General features: G+C 46.1%; 2 protein-coding genes across 2 annotated transcripts in view; one reads left to right on the forward strand and one right to left on the reverse strand.

Moving 5' to 3' along the window:
• The window catches only part of Afg3l2 (AFG3 like matrix AAA peptidase subunit 2), a 46,380-nt gene extending 33,108 nt beyond the window's left edge, over positions 1 to 13,272 (forward strand). The window contains exons 13-17 of the mRNA XM_034518266.2: positions 2,060 to 2,170; positions 3,550 to 3,665; positions 8,426 to 8,626; positions 10,620 to 10,814; positions 12,508 to 13,272. Of these exons, the coding sequence (XP_034374157.1) occupies positions 2,060 to 2,170; positions 3,550 to 3,665; positions 8,426 to 8,626; positions 10,620 to 10,814; positions 12,508 to 12,741 (857 nt within the window). The 3' untranslated portion in view covers positions 12,742 to 13,272. The remainder of the gene's footprint in view (positions 1 to 2,059; positions 2,171 to 3,549; positions 3,666 to 8,425; positions 8,627 to 10,619; positions 10,815 to 12,507) is intronic.
• Positions 13,273 to 15,302: 2,030 nt separating this feature from the next.
• On the reverse strand, positions 15,303 to 27,217 carry Tubb6 (tubulin beta 6 class V). Its single transcript, XM_034518376.2, has 4 exons — positions 27,072 to 27,217; positions 26,438 to 26,546; positions 24,822 to 24,932; positions 15,303 to 16,780 (listed from the first exon to the last, which is right to left on the reverse strand). Exons 1-4 carry the CDS (start codon positions 27,126 to 27,128, stop codon positions 15,714 to 15,716), a joined length of 1,344 nt encoding a protein of 447 aa, XP_034374267.1. The 5' UTR covers positions 27,129 to 27,217; the 3' UTR covers positions 15,303 to 15,713.
• Positions 27,218 to 27,713: the final 496 nt, after the last annotated feature.

The following is a 27,713-nucleotide window of genomic DNA, read 5'->3' on the forward strand; positions in this document are numbered from 1 at the left end:
GGAGGGCCGGTGTGCTTGACTGCTACAGCAGAAAGTAGCTGGGAAATGATTCCAGTGTTTGATCTGCCTACTGACTGCAGGCTCAGTGTCCTCAGACTCCAGTTATCCTCAGCAAGTGATGTCTCCTTCCAGCCACCGAGGGTGGGCTGCCTGCCCTGTGGCTCCTGCTGCCTAGCTCTCAGCCTGCACTGCTGCCCGTGTTTGTTTTTTTTTTTTTTTTGTTTGTTTGTTTGTTTTTTTGAGGGGGGGGGTATCTTTTTTAAAATTTGGCACATTATTTGCATTTATATGAAAACAAAGTGCATCTTTTCTTTATTCTCCTTTATACACATTGCACAATACATAAATAATGATACTTATAAAACGTCTCTTATTTACAAGTAATAATATATTTATATATAACATAAAATACATTTAAAAAAAATCTTAGCTTTTTTTAAGGAGTCCTTTCCTCTCTCAAAGCACCACAATGCTGAATTTCCAGTGAGAATGCTTCTCTTGGCCATTTAAACCTTTGTAGTTAGAAAAATAGCCTATGTTAAAGTCTAAACATGCTCATTGAGCTAAGAGCAGGTCAGCTCCTGGTCCTCTTAGTCACCACAGGTCCCTTCTAGAGCTGTGGCTCACCCTGGGACTGCAGCAGGTTAATCCAAGTTCTGACTAGCTCTCGTTTTGTGTTCTCAGACCACTGGGAACGCACAGATTTAAAAACTAGGTTCCTTCTAAGATGGCACCTGACTATTCCAAGTCATATGGAATAGGATTCCTCTCCTCTGCTGAAAGAGCCATTGTCTCATCAAAACGTGCCACCACAATAGATGCTGTGATGCTGTGCTTGTTTTGTGGGTAGTACTGCCCATCTCTTCACACAGTGCTGCCTTCTGGGTAAGGCTTCTGCTGCTGCCGTCTGGGAGCTGCACAGCTGGTGCAGTGTGCTTCATGGCCTGCTTTCTCCCACATCACCCTTGTGTGCTCTGCATCTCAGCAGGGATGTCAAGACCTTTGTGACTTTGTGGAGCTGTCTTTCTATCTTTTCAGTAAATCCCATTTTTCTTACCCAGAGATTTTTCTCCTTCAGGGGCAGTCTCTGTAGGTCACTTACCCAGAAGTACTATACTGTTTAAAACTTATTTATTTAGTACATGTAGCTTACTTGTGTTAATACACACTTAATCTAAAGAATCCACATAAAGCCATTATTGGCAAAACAAGCATTTGACAAGCTTCATGTTATGTAAATTTAGTTTGTTAGCCAAGCAGATTATTTTAATGTATGTTTATTATATGTTGTATAGCATGTTGTTTAACATTCCCATAAGTTGTTTTCTCAGCAAAGATGGGTAAAACTAAGAAAATAGTGAACATTTAAAAATATTGTCATTGGGCTGGAGAGAAAGCTTAGTAGTTAAGAGTACTGGCTGCGGGCTGGAGAGATAGCTTACTGATTTATAGCACTGGTTGCTCTTCCAGTGAGCCTGAGTTCAATTCCCAACAACCACATGGTGGCTCACAACCATCTGTCCTGAGATCTGATGCCCTCTTCTGTCATGCAGGCACACATGCAATAGAGCACTCATATTCATAAATTACATAAATAAATGTTTAAAAAAAAAAAAAAAAAAAAGCACTGGCTGCCCTTCCAGAGGGCTCAGGTTCTATTCCCAGCACGCACACAGCAAGCAACAATCTGTAACTCCAGCTCCAGGTGATCCAGTGCCTTTTTCTGGTCTCTGTTGACACTGGATGCAGTTGATGCACAGACATACATGTAGGCAAAATACTCAGACACATAAAAATTATAAAATGCTATCATAGTTTGCTATTACATGAACCATATTATCTATTAAGGAAAACAGTTTCTAAAGTTACCTGTTTACTACTGATCCTCTCACTTTGGCTCACAAGGCAAAGGTTGTATAGGTTGTACTTAATACTAGACTAGCTTAGGGTTCTTACGGACACCTTGATTTTTATTTCAGGTACAGCTCTTCTCAGTCTCCGGATGGGTAGATCTGTGTGACTGGTCAGTTGAGCATGATTTCCTGTGTTCATTTTGTAGGCGCTGATGTTGCCAACGTCTGCAATGAAGCTGCTTTGATTGCTGCAAGACACCTTTCAGATGCCATTAATGAGAAGCACTTCGAACAAGCCATTGAGCGAGTGATTGGAGGTAAGGCAGCTGAGTATAACTCTGGTCAAAAGGATGATGTTAGTCAAGGTGATAGGTGGTAATCCCCGCACTCAGAAGATGAGAGGAGAATCTCAGATTTGAACCTAGTCTAGATTAAATGGTGAGAACATGTCTCTTTTTAAAAAGCTCATAAAAGGAATTTTCAGCCCATAATTTCTCTGTTTTGGCAAGAGCTACAAAACAAAAAGTATATCCGTGTAAGAGTATCCATGTAGCCTTGGGGCTTGCCATGCCATCTCCAGACTTGCCTTGTGCTTTCTTGTGTCTGAACCCTTCCCCCTCTGAGAAGGGAGTTTGCCGTTTGACAGTGCTGCCTCTGTGAACCAAAGTCTCATGCTTTGTAATAATGTGACATACTGAGATAGGGAGGAAGCCTGTGATGCACTGTGAGGTGGTTGTTTGTAAATTAGATAAGCAAGAAGGTTAGGGGTTGTAGCATACCGGTGGAGTACATGCTTAGCATACACACAGCTCTGGGTTCCACCTCCAGCACCCCAAAAAGAAATGCTTGAGGAAACAGAAGGTGTATTAACTCATCCTTAGTAACTTTTGACCCTGGTAGCTTTGTGGAATACACTTGTCTTGGGTTATATCATTGAGAGCTTAGCTTTTTCCCCCTTTCAGATGAATTACTTTAAACAGAGCAGAACCCCTGGAGTGGTGATTGCCCACCACAGAATGTGCACTATTAGGGTTTACAGTTACAGACCATGATACATAGTGAGGCTTGGAGTCTGCCTTGCCTCTCCACAGGCTGGGAGAAGCTGAAATTGCAGATCTTTGAGCTCTTTAGTCGGTATTGACCTCAGTAGTTGCTGTTACACAGGGTCATTTGGACTGTGGATCTGGGAACTGACCTTCCTAGTGTATTTCTTGGCAAACTTCTTCATCCCATAAACTGTCTGGCCTGTCTGATGGCCTGGCCAGCTTTGAGTAGGAATTTCAGGTCTTTTACTAGCATTGTCTTTCCTGTCCTCTGCCTTCCACTGGCAACAGACAGCAAGTGTCATTGTTGTCCCAGTACTTGAGGGTTCTACATAACAAAACCAAGCAGAAGACTCTTCCATACTTCTGTCTTTCCTATGAGTTTCATGTTTTACATGACCTAAATACAGAATTATATTTACATTTCTGTTGATTTTCCCCCCCAAAAAGGTGTGTGGTTTAAGAGCAAGCCTGGGGCAGACATGAGAAATACAGTTGGATATATTTTAGACTTTGCCCTGTAGTCTCATTTCGGTCAGGAGGTTTAGGCAGCCTAGTTGTTATGTCTTAGGTAAGGAAGTGTATAGTATTGTGTCGCTATTTTTTAATGTCATTGTCACTAAAACAGTGGTTTGGGGTTTTGTTATTGTTAGGCTTGGAGAAAAAAACCCAAGTTCTGCAGCCGGAGGAGAAGAAGACTGTGGCTTACCATGAAGCAGGCCACGCAGTCGCCGGCTGGTATCTGGAGCATGCAGACCCACTCTTAAAGGTGCCACAGCATGTATTTCAGTAGGCAAGCCAGCTTAGTATATAAGCAGTGACTGAAAAGGAGTATACTCACTCAAGAAATAACAGACAGTGTAGCTTTGGAGGGATGTAGCAGAAAGTAATGAAGGCTGAAGGAGGTACTTACCCCTCCTGCAGATACGGCACACATTTAGACAGCACACTTTCTGTTTGCCATACTGGAGATTGAACCGAGGGCCTCATTCATCCTGGATAAGTGCTCTACCACTGACCTATACCTCTAGCCCTTTTAAAATTGTTTCTTATTTTTGAAGTTTATGTGGTGTACATGTGTGTTTGTGTTCAGGAGTATGCTCACATTTGTACACTTGAAGGTAAAAGCCAAAGGTCAGTGTTGAGTATCGTTCTTTATTCTCTCTACATTACTCTTATTACCATTATCAACATTACCAACATAGCATCTCTCCTGGAGCTCGCTGATGTGGCCAAGACTAGCTGGCAGCCAGTTCCAGGGGTCCTCCTGTCTTCTCTGCCTTCTGAGTGCTAGGTTTATAGGCACATAACATAGATAAGTGCTGGGATCTGAATACAGCTCCTAATGCTTGCAGAGCAAGCACTTTACTGACTGCCCCCAACCCCCTTGACTTTTATAGGTAGAATCTCACCAAGCTTCCCAGGTTGTGCTTGAGCTCACTCTGTAGCCAAGGCAGGCCTCAGAGTGATCTCAGAGTGATCTCAGAGTGATCTCGAGGATCTCAGAGTGAGGCCTGTGCTACAATGTCTGATTCAGAAAGTAGCCCACAGCAGAGCAGAGCTGGGAGAGAGATGACCCATAATAAGCAGCTTTGGCGGTGGCCTGAGGGGCTTCTGTAATTACACTACAGTGGTTGATGGTATTTGCCATCTTGAGGTGGCTAAGAAGAGAGTTCAGAATTCCAAAAATACTGGAAATTTAACAGGAAAATTCTAGAAACAAGAAATAGTAACCCAGATCTGAGTAGGAGCTAACCGTATCTGGCTGTCTGATAGAACTGTGTATGGAATGGGGAATCTCCAGAGATCCTGGCCAGAACACAAGCAGAGGCTAGTGAGGTCTCCCTCTCGGAAGCTGTCAGCTGCCCTGTGATGTCAAAAGATGGTTGTTGGCGTCAGCTGGAGGAGGAGTCGCAGAGGGGGTAACATTCACATACACACAAAATACGTGGAGTCTACAGAGAAGCCACTAAAATTAATGGGTTAGGAGATGTGCAGAATCGAGGGCTAATATACAAAGATCTGTGGTATCTCTGTATTTGTTAATGGATAAATGCAAGGTTTAGCCTGGTGTAGTAGCCCATACCTTTAATCCCATCATGTTCATGTAGAGGCAGCTATATCTCTATTAATTTGAGGCCAGCCTGATTTACATAGCAAGTTCTAAGTCAACTACAACTGCATAGTGAAACCCTAACTCAAAAAAAAATTTTTTTTTCAATTGCATTTTCAATAGATTCTCAACACATAAAAATAAATTTTAAGAAAATATCATAGGGCTTATACACTGAATTAAAGTATAAATAAAAGTGCATTCTGTTTATAGAATCATATGCTGTTTCTTCCCCAACTGACCTGTAGCCTCATTGCAATCTCTGTTAGGATTATAGCATTCTTTTGCAGAACCTTGGGACTCACACATGCTAGGCAAACACTCCAGATCTCAGCCACACTCTCAGCCCAAATAAGCTTCTTTATTGTGAAGCTGAGTTAGGGTTTTCTGGTGATGCTTCTAGAACAGTGGGAGCAGCTAGGTGGGAGAATAACACTGCCCAGCTTTCAGGCTGTACTCTTCTGCAGTAAGCCTGTGGCACTGCTGAGGGGACAGGTGAAGTCGCTGGTCAGCAGAGGCCATATTCCTGACAATTCTCAAGGTGGGAATTGGGAGTGATGGTGCATACCTATAATAATAGCTCTTGGAGGCTGGAGCAGGAAGGTCTCCAGGGTGTTTAAGGTCATCTTTGACTTTTGAGGTTTGTCTGGCCTTTTGAGACTCTTATCTTCATAAAGTCAAAAGAAGAGGGAGGGAGAGACAGAAGGAAAGATTGTCTTCTTAACGTGATTCTGGGCAGTGGTGGCACATACCTTTAATCCCAGCACTTGGGAGGCAGAGGCAGGCAGATTTCTGAGTTCGAGGCCAGCCTGGTCTACAGAGTAAGTTCCAGGACAGCCAGGGCTACACAGAGAAACCCTATCTTAAAAAAACAAAACAAGAAAAAAAGTGATTCTGATAACTCTGGGTTCATATGAAAAATAAACATTAAACCTTGCATTATATGCCAGAAAATAAATACATTAGAAAAGCTAAAATGTAAAATGATAAAACTTCTCACAGAATAAGTAGACATTTTCTTGGAACACAAAAAGCATAAACTGAAAAAAAGAAAATGTTGGTGAATGGGTGGACAGGATGTCTCAGTGGGTGCTAGCCACCAAGCCTGACGATTGGGGTTCAGTCCTAGGAGCTACATGAGGGGAGTAAGAGAACATACTCTCATATGCACACAGCCACACATACATGGGATCAATCAATAAACAAAAAGGGAGAGTTTATAAATGGGACCTCATTGAAATTTAAAACAGTTATTGAGGTCCAGGCATGGTATCACATGCCTATAATCTCAGCATTTGAGAGGTAAAGACAAGAGGATTTTAAATTTATGACTAGCCTGGGCTACATAAAGAAACCAGCACTACTGGAGGATGTAACTCTGGCAGAACATGTGGCCAACATCCATAATGAGCCCAGCCTGGGCACAGAATAAGACCCTGACTCAAGTAGAAACCAACAATACCTGTGGCTTAGAGAATGCCATGAAGAAGTGTAAAAAGGTGAGGTAGGCTCATGGTGGCACACTCAGGAGGTGCAGGCAGGAAGATGGGAGTTTCAGGTCAGCCTGGATTGTATACTGATTCCCTGTCTCAAAAATGTAATCATTTGAAGGGGAGCGGGAGAAAAGGCCACATTCCGAAAATATTTACAGTAAATATGTGTGACAGAAGAGTTATATTGGGAAAGTCTTAAAGTTGACACAGTAAAGCAGTGGGCAAGATTTGCATATAGACTTTATAGAGAAATGGGACATAAGAACTGTCATTAAGCAAAGAAACTGCAAAGGAATCATAACTAGTCAGAGCCACTTAACAGGCTGTGTGTGCTGATGACTGTGTGTGCTGCTGACGACTGTGTGTGCTGCTGACTGTGTGTGCTGCTGACGACTGTGTGTACTGCTGTGTGTGCTGCTGACTGTGTGTACTGCTGACTGTGTGTGCTGCTGACTGTGTGTACTGCTGACGACTGTGTGCTGCTGACGACTGTGTGCTGCTGACGACTGTGTGTGCTGCTGACGACTGTGTGCTGCTGACTGTGTGTGCTGCTGACTGTGTGTGCTGCTGACTGTGTGTACTGCTGACGACTGTGTGTACTGCTGTGTGTGCTGCTGACTGTGTGTGCTGCTGACGACTGTGTGTACTGCTGACTGTGTGTACTGCTGACTGTGTGCTGCTGCTGACTGTGTGTACTGCTGACGACTGTGTGTACTGCTGTGTGTGCTGCTGACTGTGTGTACTGCTGACTGTGTGTGCTGCTGACTGTGTGTACTGCTGACGACTGTGTGTACTGCTGTGTGTGCTGCTGACTGTGTGTACTGCTGACTGTGTGTACTGCTGACTGTGCTGCTGACTGTGTACTGCTATGTGTACTGTTGATGACTGTGTGTACTGTTGATGACTGTGTGTACTACTGACATGGCAAATGGCTTTGTTTGCTGGCTTCTAAGTGATCAAATGGTCCTCGCCCAAGACGGTGAGGATGGATTCCACACAAGACTTTTCCTGCTCTATTTATAGTGTCAGTAAGCTGGAAACAATCTGGCTGGCTGTCCATCAGAAGTGAACTGAAATCTCTGTGTGTGTGTGTGTGTGTGTGTGTGTGGTGGTGGGGACACTGATGCTTATAATCCAGCACTTTGAAGGCTGGAGCAGTACGATTAATGTGCCATGAGTTCAAGGCCAGCTTGGGGAACTGTGAGATCTTGTCTCAAAAAAACAAAAAATGGATACCTGATGTGTTTATCCAGTGGCATGCTGTAAAGCCGTGAAAGTGAATAAGCAGGCAGTATGGGTGAATCTCAAAAACAGGGAATGGAGCCAGACACAAAGTACACTTTGTGCAGTGGCACTCACATTCCATTCTAAAAAGGGCAGACTTGTCTGTAAGTGTACATGCGGTTGCTTGGGGCTCTGTGTGGCAGCTAGGGGGTATGGTGGCCCCCATTTTATATATTAGTTGTGGTTGGAAGTTGTTTATAAAACTGTTTTATATTTAGAGTGGTTAACACTATATAGAAAACTCCTCCTTTAATACATTTCATTCCTAAAGAAAACAGAACTCACCTAGTTTCATTAAAGTGATCTGGAAGGACGATGACAGCTCTTGGGCGCCTTGGCCCCTTTGTCCTATGAGACCCACGTGGTTGTGCAAGAGCTGAGTAGGCTCTGCGGTCTGCCAGAGGAGACCCCAGCCAGCTGTCCTCAGGACTCTTTACTAAAGACTGATTTTAGTTTGCCTTTACATAAGGGCAGAAAATGCTTTCTGGAACTCTGTGGTCAGGCAGTTTCTCTCCTGGCTGTTGCTAGGTCTCGTGGCAAGGGTGTGCAGCCCAGCACTGTGCTGTTTTTCATCAGCAAGTGTCCTTGCAGACACTCTGCTCAGAACTGCATTGGCAGTGTGTACTTTCTGCTTCCCAGGTGTCCATCATTCCTCGTGGGAAGGGGCTGGGCTATGCTCAGTACTTACCCAAGGAGCAGTATCTGTACACAAAGGAGCAGCTTCTGGACAGGATGTGCATGACTCTGGGAGGCCGTGTCTCTGAGGAGATCTTCTTTGGAAGAATTACAACCGGTGCCCAGGATGACTTGAGGAAGGTTACCCAGAGTGCCTATGCCCAGGTGAGTCTGTGGAGCTGGCCTTTTGCCTCCCTTTCTTACTGCCTGGAAAATTAGCCTTTGTGGATTACTGAAGTGACAAGGGTGTTTCACTGGGTTGGGTTTCTGCAGCAGAGATTCTTTCTTAAATCCACTGTGGAGCTGGAGACGTGACTCGTTGTTAATAAATAGTTTGTACTATTTTTGCAGAGGGCCCAGGCTTTTGTCCCAGAACTTAGGTTGGGCAGCTTACAACTGCCCATAACTCCAGATCAGATCTGACCTGAACTCATGGGTAAAGACACATACAGATACACACATAGAACTATATAAAAAAATCCACTTTAAAATAATAAAAACTTACAGAAGAAAAAAGTGTGCCATAGTCTTCAAAGTTTTCCCTTAGGGTCCTGCATGTAATGCTTATAGGTAGTTTAAAACTTACTTTTCGGATGTTTATTTTTGGAGATAGGGTCTCATGTAGCTCAGGCTAGTTCTCACCTGCTAAGGAGCTGAAGGTGATCTGAATTGTCAGTCTTCCCAGGTGTTGGGTTCAGCATGTGCCAAAATGCCAGCTGTAACGTTTCAATTTTTAAAAAAGAATTCTTTTGTCATTTGAGGTATATGAGTGTCTTGGCTGTGTGCGTGTATATGTACCACACGTGTGCCTAGTGCCCTTGGAGGTCAGGAGAGGGCGCTGGACCTCCTAGAACTGGGGTGTCACATGATTGTGGGCTGCCATGTGGATGCTGGGAACTAAACTCTGCTCCTCTAGAGGCTCTGAAGTTTAATTTTTAAGCTCCATGTTCTCACAGCAGTTTGACAGCTGAACTGGGGATCTTCCCGCACCTGTTCCATGTCACTGCCCAGCTGTAGCCTCTCTCCTGACTGTAACTGGTCCTGTTTTCTTCAGCCTCTACCACAGGTTTCCACTGCCTGGCTAACAGGAGGCTGTTTTCTTTGGGCTGACATGAGTGGCTCCTTTGGGAACTGCTCTCCACTGACACAGCTCTTCGCCTGTCCTCCATGTTTTGCTTTGAAAGTAATATTTTCTAACTAGTTTTTTTTTATGTTATATTTCCTCCTAAGACATTATTGCTTATTATTTGCTTATTTCTTTTCTAATCTTTTTAAAAAGTACTTTTTTGTCCTGTGTGTATTTTTTTCCTGCCTTCCAGCACCCCGTGAGTCTTGTGTTTGATTCATGGATTCCTTTCTGCTCCCCTGCTGGCTCATTTCTGGAGCAGTGGGTCAGTGGATCACAGTTCCTCTGCAGCAGACCTGCCTTTCCATCCTGCGTGTCTGCTCTGGAAATATTATTCTGTGTCTTATTTATTTTTCTCGCAGTAACTTCCCACGGCATCCACCTGTTGTCTAGTCTGATCTCAGAAGTGGGAAGGGCTGTGGGATTCGGGGAAGTAGGGAGACCTGTGCGTTCCCTCGCTCTGGCAACTGGGGTTACAGATAATAGAGAGCTTGCATGTAGGTGCTGGGAACCGAACCTAGGTCTTCTGGAAGAGCACTCAGTGTTCTTAACTATTGAGCCATCTCCAGCCCTGGTCCACTTTTGAAGTTAGTTTGGGTTTTACTCTCGGAAGCTTCTCCGTCATGCAGTACTGTAAGGTTTGGGAGCCTCACATGAATCATGGAACATCAACCTCTTCATGTTGTCCCTTGGCTCCTTGGACACAGTTTGTGAAAAAAATGCAGACATCATCCTGTGTCCCATGTTCTCAGGTTGTGACTTTGTGTTCACAGGGAGAACTTGTTGGCAGTTTGCTCACATCAAGAGCTTCTACCTCTTAACTTCCCTCCATGAGTAGAGGAGCCTGCGGGCTGCAGAGCGGTTGCAGTTGCCCACTGTTTCCTGAGTGCACCACCAGATGACCTTAATCATACTGCTATTCTTCCACCATCTACTCAGTGTCTTTATTCACTCCGCCAGCCCCTGCTGTAAGGCTTTAAGGGGGAGGGTCCTGGTCCTCTGTCTAACCTAGTAGTCCTGCATCTTTTTCAGATTGTTCAGTTTGGCATGAACGAAAAAGTGGGGCAGATCTCCTTTGACCTCCCACGGCAGGGAGACATGGTGTTAGAGAAGCCTTACAGTGAAGCCACGGCGAGGATGATAGACGATGAAGTGAGGATTCTCATCAGCGATGCCTATAAAAGAACTGTGGCTCTTCTCACGGAGAAAAAGGCTGACGTGGAGAAGGTCAGTGACAGCACATGGATAAGTCTCTGCACGTTGCCGTGTGTGTGCGCGCACGTGTGTGCACACGCACACACTAATGTCAGTCAAATGATAATTCTGTGGAGTTGGTTCTCTCCTTCCACCTTTTGTGGGTCTAGGAGTTCAGTTGAGGTCATCAAGGTCGCTCAGCTAGTGTCTTTACCTGCTGAGCCTTCTTGCCAGCCTTGTTATTTTTTGAGACAGAATTTTGCTGTGTAACCCTGGCTGGCCTGGAACTCATTGTGTAGACCAGACTGGCACCAATCTTGTGATTCTCCTGTCTCTGCCTCCGAGTACTGGAATTACAAGGGTGAGTCACCCCATCTGGCGTTAGTCCCTTCATTCCATCTGCTTGTTGTGCTTCTTCACTCTGTGCTGAGTGTCTTCCCCGTGCCTGGGGAACGGAAGCAGGAACTGTTCTGGTTCTCATGTTAGGTGAGGAGAGGCTGTTAACAGCTGCTTTAGGCCAGCCTCATTCCCAGGGAGCTTTGCCAGAACACCCGTGAACCAAGTAGTTAAAAATGAGAAGCTGCCAGACTCTACCACTATCTCTGTGCTGGCACAGATGATGCCAACATGATGGAGGTGAGTGGGGGAGGGGATGCACCTACCGCACCCCTATACATGTGCTTACAGTGTGTAGCAAAAAATGTTTGTTGGGAGGAAGACATGTTGAATGGGGTAAGGATCCTGAAACACTGGATTTTAGAAAGTACTTGCTGACCTAACAGAGAAGAAGAACCACATGAAGAGAGTTGAGCCAGCCAGGAGTAGTCTACTTCGAGGAGAGGGGCTGAGGGCTTTGCTCAGGGCCTCACCTGTGGAGGAAGGACTTGGCAGGTTTTCTGAGGTCCTTCTTCAAAATAAGGGGAACTGGCTAACACAGTACCAGCTAAGCCTGCAGCTTCCTGAGGTACCTAGAGTCATTATCCCCACTTTACAGAGACAAACAACAGAGAGGTCATGTGATGGCTTAAGGTCACAAAGTCAGTGAATAGCAGGCAGAGCCTGTGCTGTGTCCACCACAGCTGTGGGTAGTTACCACTTGGAACATGACCGGTCTGAGAGGTGTGGAGAGTGTGACACGCTGGTGTGAAAGTGCTCAGTTTATGTGATCAGATGTCCCATGGTAAGCGTGATTAAGGTTTCAATGGTTGCCCGTGACTCAGTGGCTTACAGTCTACTCTTCCTCCTAAGAGCAAGCATAGCGTGTGCTAATGTCCTGTGCCTTACTTATTTTCATGAAGTACATGCATTCCTTTATTACAGCTACATAATCCCTAATTGTCTACATGTACCAAAATGCACATCTTACTCTAAAATCGTGTCACCCTGTTTATGAGACATGTTCTGTTATCTTAGGTTCTTTTTTATCTTATTTCATTTTTTAATATTAAGTTTTCTGACGTGTATGTGTGTTTGTCTGAATGTGTGTGCATGTCTGATGCTCTCACTGTTCAGAAGTGGGGATTAGACCCCTTGGAACTAGAGTTACGAGATGGTGATTTGCTGGGAACTGAACTCAGGTCCTCTGTAAGAGCCAAAGATGCTCTAATCATTGAGCTGTCTCCCCAGCCCCTTAGGTTTTTATTGGAAAGAGAGTGGCTATGAGTAGAAATCTTAACTTTTGAGTAGATCTTGCTGAGTAACTTAGTGAACATTGCGTGTGTTTCAGGTTGCTCTCCTGCTGTTAGAAAAAGAAGTGCTAGACAAGAACGACATGGTTAAACTTCTGGGCCCCAGACCATTTACAGAGAAATCCACATATGAAGAATTTGTGGAAGGCACCGGCAGCTTAGACGAGGACACTTCTCTTCCTGAAGGCCTTCAGGATTGGAACAAGGAGCGGGAGAAGGAGGAGAAGAAGAAGGAGAAGGAGGAGCCCCTGAATGAGAAGGTTGTCAGCTAGGCCCGGGGCTGGAGGCCCCTGTATTTTGTCCTCCCAGGGCTTCAGTCTGCAGTTTGAGCAGCAGCCGTCAGAACAGCAGCCCTGATGCAGAGCCAGCTGCTGACTCAGCCAGGCTGTGAGGAGGCTCCACTGCAGCTGCAGAGTATGCGCGGCTGCCGGCTCGGAAGGAAGGAGACTCTTCCTCAGCCTTGGCCTCATGAACAGCCGCTGGAACAGGAGAGACAGCACCACCTGCCAAGGCCTGTCCCTCGGAATTCCATCATGTGGGAGAAGACTTTCCCTGTCACCCTCTCTCTGTTCCTTCTGTGACATCTGCAGACCTGCTGTAAAGTTCAAGCTGGAGTCCTGATAAGAATATTTTGATTCAACCAGATATTATTTTCAAATTTGAATTCAGATCACTTGTTGCTGTTTTAGTGGAATGATTTTCTATAGAGAACTGTAACATATTTAAAAACATGAATGTATTATGTAAATATGAATTCTTTACATCAGAAATAAAAGGTGGACATTGTACTTTTTTCCTGAGCATATGAAGGGTTGCCATGCTGTGCTTATGTTTTATAATGTCAAGAAATTAAGTGTTCTTTGTCTTGGAGATGGATTCCTCAAAATCTCACCTTGCTGGTCTCGTCAGCTCCCACCGAAACCTGCAGTCTTCCAGATTCATGTCCTGGACAAGCACTGTTGGGTCCAGGAGCCAGGCGTTGGGAGCGGCTGTGGTAACTGCATCAGCTAGGGTCTCCCCGAGCGGCTCATGACTAGTTGGATATTGTGTCATTTAGGCTAAGCTGCCCTGAACCATCTGAGAGGCTGCTGGATCAGGGTCCCTGGTGATGCTGGAGGTATGTGTGGTAACTGTTGCTCTTGTCAGTCACCAGGAGAGGGTTATAAAGATTGCACAATGAAGATTGACTCTCATCTTCATTTTTTTTTTTTTTTGGTTTTTCAAGACAGGGTTTCTCTGTGTAGCCCTGGCTGTTCTGGAACTCACTCTGTAGACCAGGCTTGCTTTGAACTCAGAAATCCACCTGTCTCTGCCTCCCAAGTGCTGGGATTAAAGGTGTGCGCCACCAACCGCCCGGTGACTCTCATCTTCAAATGCCATTGTTTGAACTTTGAGGTACTAGCTAATTTTGGTTTTCTAAAAATCAGATTTACTGTGCAGCCCAGGCTGGCCTAAAAGTCACGATGCACTGAGCTTATGGCAATCCCCCTACTTTGGTTTTTGTTGGTTTTTTGGGGGATTGATTAATTTTTATCTTTTTATGTGTGTGGGTATTTATGTCTGTGTACTACATCCATGTCTGTCACCTGAGGATAGAAGAGAGTATTAGTTCTTTTAAGACCACAATTACAAACAGTTGTGAGCTTCCCTGGATGTGGGTGCTGATAATGGACCCTGGGTCCTATGAGATCAGCCAGTGTTCTTTAATCTTTCTCCAGCTTTTAGCATTTTTAAGTGGCGTGTGCATATGAGTGAAAGTACCCATGTTAGCCAGAAAGTACATCATATCCCCTGGAGGATGTTGGGATTTGCAAGAGCCATTCATGTGTCCAACTTTCAGCTTTGTTTTTCTGAATACTGGGATTATAGTATTATAATATATTATAGTATTATGAGCCAACATGCCTGGCCATTTTATTTTTAATCTGCATCCTTTAAAAACATTGCAGCTTGACTAGTGCATTTTTGATGTGGGGACAATGTCCTTTAGTCATACAGAATAAAGTGGCATCCCTGGGGTCATCCTCCAGTGGAGGTAGGAGCTATCCTTGGTGGTGTATGCTCCAGCCCAAGCCATTTTGCAGTGGACTATAGATGCACGCATCTAGGTACCTCAGCTCTTACCAGCATATCTGCTTTGCCTGGTCATTTGCAAAAGGACTACACTATACCTCATTTTCTTCCTACTTGATGCTTTTGGGAGGTTCAATGGGGAATTGTCTCAAGGCTGTAAGGCCTACTTAGACATACAGCTATTTAGTGGTAGATGAACTGTTATCAGACTTGGGGTCTTTGACAGAGTAGTTGTAACTTGAGCCTCTCCTGTGGAAGGGAAGTAACTGGCCAGAGACGAGGTTGCTTCTACAACAATGGAGGAAGAAATGTCCCTCAGTGGCTTGTAGAGTGGCCAGTCCTTAGCTTGCCTGAAGAAACTCAAGTTCTCAAGCAGGCAGAGCTGAGACTTCGGGCCCTTACAAGTGTCCAAGAGGTTTCCTCCCCTCATGTGGTTTCCACCTGCCTTACAGTAATAAAGGTGCCAGCGGATGCCAGGTAAAGCCTAAGGATGGGAGAGGTGTTTCTCTTGTACCGGGAAAATGTGCCCATGTGGGGGATGTCAGTGGTACCCACCTCACCCTTTCCCCCTTCTGCACAGGGATGTGCCAGTATGGCAAGGTTTAGCTGTATGGTAGTGGCTGAAGCCTGACCCACAGCAGGCCCTACTCCAAACAGCTATTTCCAGGATAGTTGTGATGTTCTGGTATCTCACAAAACAGACATTTGAAAAATGAGACCTACATATCACAGCGCTTTGATGAAGTTGAAGAGACCAGTGTACAGGTTTAGCATTTTATTATGAATGGATTGTCATAAAATTCCATATTGAGTATTCAATTAAGGCAATACTGTGTGGCTCTAGTTTTTAATCTCCAAGAATGAAAAACAAATCCCTGTTCTCTCCCCTGCCAACTCTGATTGGGATTGGAGGGGGACTGAAAAGGTGGTCACTTTCTTTAGCCCTGTACAGCCCCCTACTGTGCTTTCAGTGTTCCTATATAAAATCTCCCTGGTCTGCTGGGACTGCCAATTCTCTGGTAAAGGAAAGTTCTCTGTTCTAGGTCACCTGGGGAACAGTGTGGTATATTTAGTTTGAGAGGGGCCTGCGACATGCTTAGACCAGGGCACCATTCCCACACCATCAGGGCTAAGAGAAGAGCAGATGTGCACTGTAGCATCTTATGGCTTCCTATTCATTGATCTCTTCCTCATCCTCATCTTCAAAAGCCTCTTCCCCATCATTGACTGTGGCGTCCTGGTACTGCTGGTACTCAGACACCAGATCATTCATGTTACTCTCGGCCTCGGTGAACTCCATCTCGTCCATGCCCTCGCCGGTGAACCAGTGCAGGAAGGCTTTGCGGCGGAACATGGCTGAGAACTGCTCCGAGATGCGCTTGAATAGCTCCTGGATAGCAGTGCTATTGCCAATGAAGGTGGAGGCCATCTTCAGGCCCCGTGGTGGGATGTCACACACGGCTACCTTGACGTTGTTGGGGATCCACTCCACAAAGTAGCTGCTGTTCTTGTTCTGGATGGCCAGCATCTGCTCATCCACCTCCTTCATGGACATGGGGCCCCGGAAGACAGTGGCGACGGTCAGGTAGCGGCCATGGCGTGGGTCGCAGGCAGCCATCATGTTCTTGGCATCGAACATCTGCTGTGTGAGCTCAGGCACCGTCAGGGCACGGTACTGCTGACTGCCCCGGGCTGTGAGGGGGGCGAAGCCGGGCATGAAGAAGTGCAGACGTGGGAAGGGCACCATGTTCACAGCCAGCTTGCGCAGGTCGGCATTGAGTTGGCCAGGGAAACGCAGTGATGTGGTGACACCGCTCATGGTGGCAGATACCAAGTGGTTGAGGTCCCCGTAAGTGGGTGTGGTCAGCTTGAGGGTGCGGAAGCAGATGTCGTAGAGGGCCTCGTTGTCGATGCAGTAGGTCTCATCGGTGTTCTCCACCAGCTGGTGCACAGACAGTGTGGCATTGTAGGGCTCCACCACGGTGTCTGAGACCTTAGGTGACGGCATGACGCTGAAGGTGTTCATGATGCGGTCCGGGTACTCCTCTCGGATCTTGCTGATGAGCAGTGTGCCCATGCCTGAGCCTGTGCCACCGCCCAGCGAGTGCGTGAGCTGGAAGCCCTGCAGGCAGTCGCAGTGCTCGCACTCCTTGCGTACCACGTCCAGCACCGAGTCCACCAGTTCTGCGCCCTCCGTGTAGTGACCCTTGGCCCAGTTGTTCCCGGCACCCGTCTGTCCTGTAAGGCAGCAAGATTCCAAAGGGGATATCAGTGACCTGCTTTCTCCAATCAATATTTTTTTTTCAGTGAAAGAGACTGGAACAAAGGAACAGGAACCAGGCTTTAACAGGTACCCATCACTGTGCCTAGAAGGCAGATGAGCAGGTACCTCTTTAGACAGGGCAACTATGTATCTAGGGGCGGCGGTCCTGCTCACTAATAGAACACACTCGCTGAGGCCCTGAACCTGGAATCAACCTTAGGGCATTGTATTAAACAATATAAAATTTTAAGATACATTTGTCTTGACCTGGTAATGTCATTTCTTTTTGTTTGAATCAGTCTGCCTATATAGCCCAGGCTGGCCTCAAACTCATGAACCCCCACCTGAACTTTTGCACTAATCCAAAAATGCAAAACACTTCAAAACCCCAAACTTTCTGAGCGTTGATCTGATGCCATGAATGGAAAATTTCATACCTGACCTCATGTGACAGGTCCATGAAAACGCAGAGGCTCTGAAAACACTATGAGCTGCCTTCAGGTTCTATGAAGTCTATGAAAACCGATTCATGCTCACTGTCCCATCTGCAATGAAGCTCCCTATATTTCAACAACCCAAAAATCGGGCTTCAAGGAGTTTTAGATAAAGGGTGCTCACATGTGCTATGTACAAACACTTAGTTTCTTCTTAAGACAGTAATTTGTTTAGAGACAGGGTTTCTCTATCATAGCCCTAACTGTCCTGGAAACTCCTTAGTTAGACCTAGGCTAGCTTCAAAGTCAGAGACCCACCTTTGCAACCAGAGACAAAAGGTGCATGCCACTGTGCCCAGCTCCAGACCAGTAATGATGTTTGATGTGAACAGGGCATCTCACTTACCACCCAAGATTACTTCTGCACAGTTTTCTAGGAACTACTGTTTTTGCACCTGTAATTGAAGACTAGCACAGATGTGATTCCTACCTTCTAATTATATCCAGTCCAGTTGTGGAAAGGAGCCTAACATGCCTCCAAGAGTTCTCCGTTTTATCAACAGAGTCCAAGTGGCTGGCAAAGACCATCTAGTCAGCCAGTGTGCTGTACAGTGGCTCATTCTACCTGACAGGCTTTCTTAGCCTTCCTTTATAGAAGAAACTTGTTTTTTAAAGATTTATTTATTTTATGTATATGAGTACACTGTAGCTATCTTCAGACATACCAGAAGAGGGCATCAGATCCCATTACAGATGGTTGTGAGCCACCATGTGGTTGCTGGGAATTGAACTCAAGACCTCTGGAAGAGCAGTCAGTGCTCTTAACCACTGAGCCATCTCTCCAGCCCCCAGAAGAAACTTTGATTTTGAAAGGACTGATGGTTAAATTTTAAGCATTCCTTTTTAGTTTCTTTAATCACAACAAAATTACATTTATTACTAGAGAAAGCATTTTCCCTAACTTGTAGAAATACAGACCTATGTGTAGCACAAGTACATGTATGTAAGCTCATGTAGGGACAGACTTAAAAAGGATTTGAGGGAGAACTGAGGGAAATGTATTTAGTCTCTGCTTTTCTGAGTGCTGCACACCTCCTGTACTGACACTGCTACAAAAAAAATTTTTAAATCGCAAATGACAACATGATTATACGGCCTTAGAAATATCTGTGTACTTTTTCCAATTAGTTCATATACATGAGAACGACATTAAATATTACCCAAATTAGATTAAGGTTTGATGATCAATGTACCAAAACAATCATGTCTATATATACACAGGATAATGTTTTATGTCATTCAGTTTTATCTGCAGATGGGGCAGAAGCACCTGCCTTTATTTCCAACACTCAGGGAGCAGATCCTTGAGTTTGAGGCCAGCCTGGTCTACATAGTGAGTTTCAGGACAGCCAGGGCCACACAGAGAAACCATATCTTATCTTGAAAGCAAAAAACAAAACAAAACAAAACCAACCAACCAACCACCAACAACAACAAAAACAAACCACCTTATCTGCATCATTGCATGCCAAAACCTCAAAAGGTAATCAGTCTTCCATTCAGATACATTTGCAGGCTAGAGAGGTGGCGCTCAGTGGTTAAGAGTATTTAACTGCTCTTGCAGTTACTTTTGATTGTTTCCTGGTACCCAGATGACTGCTCACAACTATGTCCAACTCCAGTTCTAGGTTAACCTAACACCCTCTTCTGGTCTCTTCAGGTGCTGCATGCATGTGCACATATATTATGGTCAAGCACATGAGTACATGTAAAAACTAAAATCTTTGAAACTTCAAACTCTAGACACCTTTTATGAGATAATCAATAGAATATGAAAATATGTCTTTAAGTGAATTACTTTAAATATCACCAATAGAGCTGGAGAGATGGCTCAGCAGTTAAGAGCACTGACTGCTCTCTCAGAGGTTCTGAGTTCAGTTCCCAGCAACCACCTGGTGGCTCACAACCATCTGTAATGGGATCTTCTGGTATGTCTGAAGACATCTACATTGTACTCAGATACATAAAATAAATCTTTAAAATAAATAAATAGCATCAATAATGAGAGTCACTGAATGGAAAGGTCCATGGAAGATGTCTTCCAGATGTCAGTGAACTTCCCAAGAGGCTTCAAGAGTGTGTAAAGCGTAATTTTATTTTCAGAACACCAAATCACTTGTGTGTACAAACATGTAAGACTGAGTATATGTGGAAAAGCCCATACAAGCTACCTGCCCCAACTGTCTACACTAGTTATCTGCTTAAGGATACAACCTCATGGCCACCATGGGGCAGAGGTGGTCCCGTTGTCACTACACACTCTTGTGATGTTTGAACAGGACACGTGAAGACACTTTGATTTTACTCAGTGATGAAAACGTTAATCACGTTTCAATATTAAAAGGTGGATTTTGAGCGGGCAACCCAGAATGACCACAGTGGTGTCTTTCTTGTCCCCAGGAGGGTGTTCAGACTCTTGATCTTGGTATACAGTGAGGTACCAACAGAGGTCTGATCAACAGAACAGTTGTGTGGCTCCATGGTGGTCTGGGCAGATGCCTGCTCCATGACTACAGCACATCTGATAAGCACTGGCCCTTTAGACTCTGAGGTAGCCATTTTCTTGCTTTGCTTGTCTTCCCTGGCCTAATCTTATCTAAGATGGGACTCTCTCCCATCCTGTCTAGCTGTGTTATTCAGTGAAGCCTGGCTGTTTTCTCTAAGAAGATTCTAAGATGATGTCTTGGGTTTCTATGGCTACGATAAAACACCATGACCAAAAGCAACTTGGAGAGGAGGGTTTATTTCACCTCACGGTTTATAGTCCATCATGGAAAGAAGCCTCGGCTAGAATGCAAGGGAAGACCTGATGCAGAGACCATGGAGGGTGCTGCTTACTGGCTTGCTCAGCCTGCTTTCTGATAGAACCCAGGACCACCTGCCCAGGGATTGTGGCCAGACTCTCCCACATCAATCATTAATCAAGAAAATGCCCCACTGGCTAGGTGGTGGTGCATGCCTCTAATCTCAGCACTCGGAAGACAACAGTAGGCAGGCTTCTGTGAGCACAAGGCCAACTTGGTCTACAGAGTGAGTTCCAGGAAAGCCAGAGCTACACAGAGACACCCTGTCTCAAACAACAGCAACAACCACCAGAAAAGAAGAGGAAGAGGAGGATGAGGACAAGGATGAGGAGGAGGAATAGAAAAGCAAAGCAAGCAAGCAAGAAAGGCAGGCAGGGTGGCAGGAAAGGAGGAAGGAAGGAAGGAAGGAAGGAAGGAAGGAAGGAAGGAAGGAAGGAAATGCCCTCAGACTGGCTTGCCCACAGGCCAATCTGATGGGGTATTTTTCTCAACTGCAATTCCCGCATCCCCAAAGCCTCTAGCTTTTGTCAAGTTGACAAAGCACTAGCCAGCACAGACTGTCATTGTCCTTCTTAAGCACCCACAAACTCATGTCTATCCCTTCCCACATAACTCAGCGGGCAGCAGCCAGGCTAGACCCCGAGCCAGGCAAGGAGAGGAACAAACCCTGAGGTCAACTCGAAACTTAGGGTTGACCTTGTATTGGGAACTCAATGTTGAATCATCACTTCTTCATGGAAGGACCACACGCACCGTCAGAGCCTAGGAACCATTCATTAAAAGCGCAGAAAGTGTAGAAGGCAGCTGAAGGCAAGACAGAACCTTAAATCAAGCTTGCTCAAAGCTGTAAGTGTTCCAGTGACACTTCTCCAGTTGATGCCAGCGACTCAGATCCATCTCTATGCATCACACAGATTAGCCCCAAAGTGTTCTCTACTCTTGACAAAAGAAGGAAGCTGGTGACTTTTAAAAAATATTTTGCCATTGTCTCCTAGCAACTGATCATCCCTGCTTAAATATCTGGAGGTCATAAGTTGAACATCTACATGGTGCATTCAACCATTAATCAGTGACTACAGCTTGTTAAACACAGGCTGCAAACCTGAAGCCTGGCAGGCACGCTGCAGACGCCTAGGCTTTCCTTCCAATCCTCCCCTGGTTTTCCTCCAACTCTCACTGGGTGAAGAATTAAGTCTGCCAGCTCTCCATGCTCCTGGGCTCCTCAGCTAGTTGTGCATCTGAAGGAGAACTACAAACCCACAAAGGGGCTTTAAGAAAAAAGCCTGTCTGGCGCTCAGCTTCCTTCCCACAGTCTCCTTAGCAGGGGTGCCGTGCAACCAGCAATTAAGAATGAGAGTGTGATCATGTCATTGGGAACACTCACTTTTTAAAATTATATATTAGTAATGCAATTGCTCTTGAGTTGTTTTTTTGTTTTTTTTTTTTTTTTGGTTTTGTTTTGTTTTGTTTTGTTTTGTTTTGTTTTTTGTCCGAAACAGGGTCTCTCTATGTAGCCCTGGCTGTCCTGGAACTTACTAGGTAGACTAGGCTGGCCTTGAACTCAGAGATTCACCTGCCTCTGCTTCCCAAGTGCTGGGACAAAAGGCGTGTGCCATTTCAAACTATATCCAGAGCTAAAATGACACTGGCTTACTGATTCAGTCTTTTGGTGCTGAGGAAGGGCCCTCCCTCATGCTCTTCCACCCGCTAAGCCCTGCTTGACAATGCTGTTTTAATCTACCAACGCTACCTAAAGGCTGTAAACTAGCTAAGATGAAACATCCATGAGTCAGCTGTAATTTAGACAGTTCTGAATGAGGACATGAGTTCAGATCCCCAGAACCCATAAAATCTGCTTACTGGCCAGTCAGGGTAGCCATAGCAAAGAGAAATGTAAATAATAAGCATTTCAGACAAGTGAGGATTTTTTTTTTTTTTTTTTTTTTTTTTTTTTTGACAAGGTGTCACACAGCCTTTAAACTTTCGAGGCAGAGGCAGGTAGGCAGAACTCTGAATTTGAAGCCATCTTGATCTACACAGAAAGTTCCAGGCAAGCCTGGGCTACGTAGTGAGATGCTTCAAATAAATCAATTCTTTTTTTTTTTTTTTTTTTTTTTTTTTCTTTTTTGGTTTTTCAAGATAGGGTTTTTCTGTCTAGCCTTGGCTACCTGGATTTCATTCTGTAGACTAGGCTGACCTCAAACTCACAAAGATCCTCCTGCCTCTGCCTACCAAGTGCTAGGATTAAAGGTGTGCACTACCTTTAATTACACTGCCCCATGTAATTAATTCTTAACAAGGAGTGGTGGGTGCTGCAGAGATGGTTCAGTGGTTAAGAACACCTGCTCTTGCTCTGCCACAGGCCCTAGCTTCAGTCCCATGCCTATTTCAGGTGCTGATGCTCCAGCTCCAGAGGATTTAACACCTTCTAGCCTTTGTGGGTACACACACACAAATAGGAATTTTTAAAAAGTCTGGGTATGGTAGTATATTCAAATTCTAGGTCAGCCAGAGATTCTATGTATATGTGTGTGTGTGTGTGTGTGTGTGTATACACACACACACACACACACACACACACACATATTAAAAGGGGGGCTGGAGATATGGCTCGTTATGAGCACACTAGCTGTTCTTCAGAGGACCCAAGTTCAATTCCCAGCAACCACATGGTGGCTCACAGCCATCTATAATGGCATCCGATTCCTTCTTCTGGTGTGCATGAGATCAGAGAACTCATACATGAAATAAACATTTTCCTAAATGTATATTTCTGTGTATTGCCTTTGAAAAAAAATATTTAAAAGGGAAAGAGAACACATACAGGTGCAAGAAATTTTGGGGACAGCTTTAAATGCCAAACACCATTTTCTTCTCTGCATGTGTGTACGTACATACACATATATGTACCTGTGTACAGGCTAGAGGTTGATAATCACTCTTCTTAGTTTTTTGGACAAACTCTCACTGAACCTGGAGCTGGCTGGTTCAGCTACACTGGCTGGCCAGCAGGTACCAGGGACCCTATCTCCACAGACACACACAGTGTACCCAACTTTCTTTTGAACAGATGCTGGGGATAGAACATAGTCCTCATGTCTGTACAGCAAGCTCTTTACTAAGGCGACTTTGCCATTTCCCTAGCCCCCAAATGCCATTTTCTAACATTTTGACTTTACACAGGGTCAACTGGTCTTTTCAGGTTTCTCTGGGCTGAGTCTTTTGTGCCATGGCCAAGTTTCTCTTTGGCATAGAGACTTTATACACAGAACAGACACTTTCAGGGTTGTTTTCTGCGATTCCTACAGAGTGAACTTTTTTCCCTTGGCTTGTTTTTGTGGTCCTGGGGATCAAAGCCAGGACTTTCTATATCCTAAGCAGACGCTGCTCTACCACTGAGCCACACCCCAGTCCTAATAAAGCAGTTCTCAGAACACTAAGTCACTACCAGGATAAGTACTTGGATACCAGTTTCTTTAAGTTCAGGTAGAGGCAGAGGTAAACTGTGCTGTGGTTGAGCTTATCCCGTGGGAAGACTGATCAAGACTTCTTGAATGTTTATTTGACTTTTGAGAGGAGTCGACTCTGAAATCAAAGTCAGAAAAAAACAAAAAACAAACAAACAAAATAAAAAAACAAACTTTCATGGGACAATATATTCATACTCTTTAAAAAAGATTTATGTATGGACCTATGTCTAGGTTGGCCTCAAACTTCTGATGTAGCCAGAAAGGGCCTTGAACTCTTAATCCTCCTGCCTCCACCTCTGAGTGCTGGGATTACAGGCAAGAAACACCACACGACCTTATTCTTTCTTCAGAACAAAACCAGGCATTGGAAGCTTTGTAGAAGGCAAGATTGGAGTTTCCACATGGAGCATTCTGTGGCCCTCTGTGTACCTAACCATTTGATTCTGTCTCAAGGACTAGAGAGTCCCAGAGCAGGCTAAACAGCAAGGCTGAAGCTGTACAGTGAGGGGAGGGGTCAGAGCACTGACAGCTGGGACGCCTATCTGCTTATATCTCCTCAGGCTCACTATCATAATATAATAATAATATCATAATTCTTATTCTTATTTTCTTCTTCCTCTTCCTCCTCCTCCTCTTCTTTTAAGAAAGGGTCTCACTATGTAGATCTGGCTGACCTGAATCTCACTGTATAGACCAGGCTGACCTCAAACTCACAGAGATCCACCTGCCTCTGCTTCCTCCAGGGCTGGAGGTACAGTAGTGGTATGTGCTATGATGGGCCGCAGAGTACTGTTGTGTTTTGAAAAACACAGTGACATTTGGAATTTGCCTTGATAGTTTTAAGTCATTTTGATCTATATGACTTTCTCGCATTATGTTTAGTAAAACAACTTGGCCTCATAGGAAACACTGGTGTTTCCATTATTTCCTCTCAGGATTGCTATTTGCCTAGGGCCTTCTTCTGAAGAAAGGGCTGGATAAAGAGATTTCAAAACATTCACTCTCTGTAGTGCCCACAGGCCAGGAATCACCCTTAGAATCTTCCCGTTTCCCTGGTATACACTCTGCCTCTCACAAGCGTGGCTCAGCATCCCTAACCTGAAGAAAATTCAGGATGCTTCAAAATCTGAAATCTTTCAAATATCTACAAAGTACCACAAGTGGACAATCCCAATTCAACCCCTGGCACCACAACAAACCCATAAAAATGAAACAAGAAACACAAGCAAACAAGCAGGTGGAACCTACCGAAGATGAAGTTGTCAGGCCGGAAGAGTTGCCCAAAAGGCCCAGATCTCACACTGTCCATGGTGCCAGGCTCCAGGTCCACCAGGGCAGCCCTGGGTACGTACTTCTTAGCTGGAGGGGGAAAAGCCCACCAGAGTTATTTCCAGGTTTCTGGAGAAAATCGACTCAGTAAGTCCCATCAGGTCGAGCTGCCTGGCAGGGATAACCAGTGTCTTTTCAGAGAGGGTACTGTGAGTTTGTCTATCACAGATTCTAGGCGGGACTAGTGGGAAATCAATGCTCCTGCCTACTTCACGTCCACTGTAATTTCCAGTTCCTCCAACACTCCTATTGGACAGCTGCACTTCTCTAACTGCAGAGAACTAAACAAGATCTGTGGCAGCAGTCTGGCCTTCCAACTGCCTTTTAGCACCTGCCCTGCGGACATTAGCATACATACATACATACATACATACATACATACACCTAAGCTGTCAGAGCAGCTCCTCCCAGGTGCCAGCCCAGGGGTTCTGTGTCCCTTTTCTTCAGATTCAAATGAGCTCTTCACTCATTTGAGTAGACTGTGTCTTTGTAGCATGCCATGGTACCAGGGCAAGCTGTAGTTCCCAGCCCATGAGGATGGGCTTTGCAGGATCTGGGGAGTTTCCCCACATCCTGCTTGGCTCTGCACAGGACCAAGTTGAGGAAAGGGTCAACAAATGCCACCCAATGAATAAGAGGAAGTGCAGTGAACACTGGAGCTTCTCTTAAGAGCTGACTAGAACTTCATGTGTTTCAGCTGTACTTATATGAACAATATCCCATGATTCATAGCTACCGCCCTTCCCAGTTCTGGGTGAATAGGTGGGAAGTAACTCTAAAAATCTGAAGACTCAAGTGTGTGTCTTGGATGTGCTTTCAACGTCAGGTCATGGGGAGCGTCTGCACATGCTGTTTCTGGGTGTCCTTTCTGTGCCCTGGGATTTCGATGGTTTCAGGTGTGTGTCACACTTTTAAAATAAAACTTGCTTGTAAAGTATTTGTCAGAGAACAGAGGTGCTACTATTCCCAAACAGGGATCACCCAGTGTCTAGAATCTCCTCATTAATTACTCAGAGCTGTCTACAGCTTTGGCGTCCAATGAATAGAATTTTAGGCGAAGGACCAGAAAAGTGTTTCTCAAACTTTAAGCTAAGCATCCTTAATCAAAGATGCCTTTAAAATTCCATTCCATTCGGTTGCTCTGCTCCATTCTTTAAAAGCTTAAGAAAAGGATAGCCTGGGAGCGATGAGGTTATTTCATAACCTCAACGGATGGTTTGGTTCAAGCCTTCGGGATAGGCCGGATCCCACAGTTTGAACAGACCTAGGGCGGGTTTCCCGCTCCAGGGGGAGTGAGGGAGTGGCCGGGCATCCAGCTCCATCCCGCCCTAACTTTTTCCTGAGCAAACTTTCCTAGTGCCAAGACCGCACCCCGCGAGCCCCCCACCCCCACCCCCGGGTCCAGCCCGGGGTCCCCGGCAGGGTACAGTCGGGTCCTGTCAGGGCAAGCCCGAAAGGCAGCCGGGAAAGGCCAGGTGCCGGCGCCGGCGGCCGGGGCTGGGGGGTGGGGGACAGCCTGAAGCCGCGCGACTCACAGGATGACTCATTGTAGTAGACGCTGATCCTCTCCAGCTGCAGCGCCGAGTCGCCCACGTAGCCTCCGGCCGCGTCGATACCATGCTCATCGCTGATCACTTCCCAAAACTTGCAAGGGGACAGCAAAGGGACAGAGAGTCAGACCCAGAGCCAGAGAAGTCCCCGCCACCCACACCGGGACCTGTGACCCGCTCTTCAGAGCCAGCTCCCGGAACCCTCAGACCCGAGCGCAAGCTCTGGGTCAAAACTCTGAGTCAGCCCCCGGAGACCTGTGGCTCACTCTCCCCGCCAGGTCGCCGCAGGAACCTGGGGTTCAGTACCCGGGGCCAGTTCTCGAGGGCGCGCCCTTCGGGACCGGCGCCCCACTCTCCCAAGTCGAGCCCCGGGGCGCACCCTCTGGAACCCACAGCTGGGATTGGTGGTCTACTTCGAGCCGGATCCCAACGGCCAGCTGGCCCACACTCTGGGCCAGATCTCCGGGTCTTCCCACGGGGACACGCGGCTGGCTCACCGGGGCTTGCTCTCCCACGAGTGCGCAGGGTCAGCCTGGCTCGGAGGAGCAAGTGGGGATCCTCCCGAGGCCGGCGACGCTAACTGCCCACCCGCGGGAGCGAAACGCGCGCCCGGACCCACCTTGGTACCGATCTGGTTCCCGCACTGGCCCGCCTGGATGTGCACAATCTCCCTCATGGCGGGCGCGTCTGCGCTCGGGCGCTGCCTCTCCCGACTGCGGAGTGACTGAGGCTGGCCGCGCGCTCCCGGGACATGACCCCGCTCGGCCCTCCGCCCTCGCCTTCCCCTCCAATGGCAGCTGGCTGTCCCGCTCGCAGTCCCCGCCCCTTCCCAAAAGCTGGCGGGCGGATCCCAAGCCCAGCTCGTGGTCCTGACAGCTGGAACCCTGGGTGTCCGGCTAGGAGGAGCAGGGTGGACTGGAGGGGACTCCCACTGCATCACGGTGCTGTTAGTACCCAGGGTATTGGTCACCTGTCACCGGGTGAGTTACAACGCTCCCAGGAGAGCTGGGAGAGCCATCCATAACCCTGCGGGTGGAAGGCGACCTTTGGGACCCGACGTGGATTTTTTTTTTTCAGTTGTCTCACTACTCTAGGCACGCGTGTTTAGCTTGCACCTCTCTGCCTGCCTCTCCAGCCCCATCCACAAAGTGATTTCACCGCTGGGTTTGACTAGCAACACCCTCATCCACACAGCCTCCCAATGATGTTGGAAAGCGTTTGCTCTCTTGGGCAGGACTCGCTCCCACCCTCACCCCCTCAA

This window comes from Arvicanthis niloticus, chromosome 14 (genome assembly GCF_011762505.2).
Source record: "Arvicanthis niloticus isolate mArvNil1 chromosome 14, mArvNil1.pat.X, whole genome shotgun sequence".
Classification (NCBI taxonomy): domain Eukaryota; kingdom Metazoa; phylum Chordata; class Mammalia; order Rodentia; family Muridae; genus Arvicanthis; species Arvicanthis niloticus.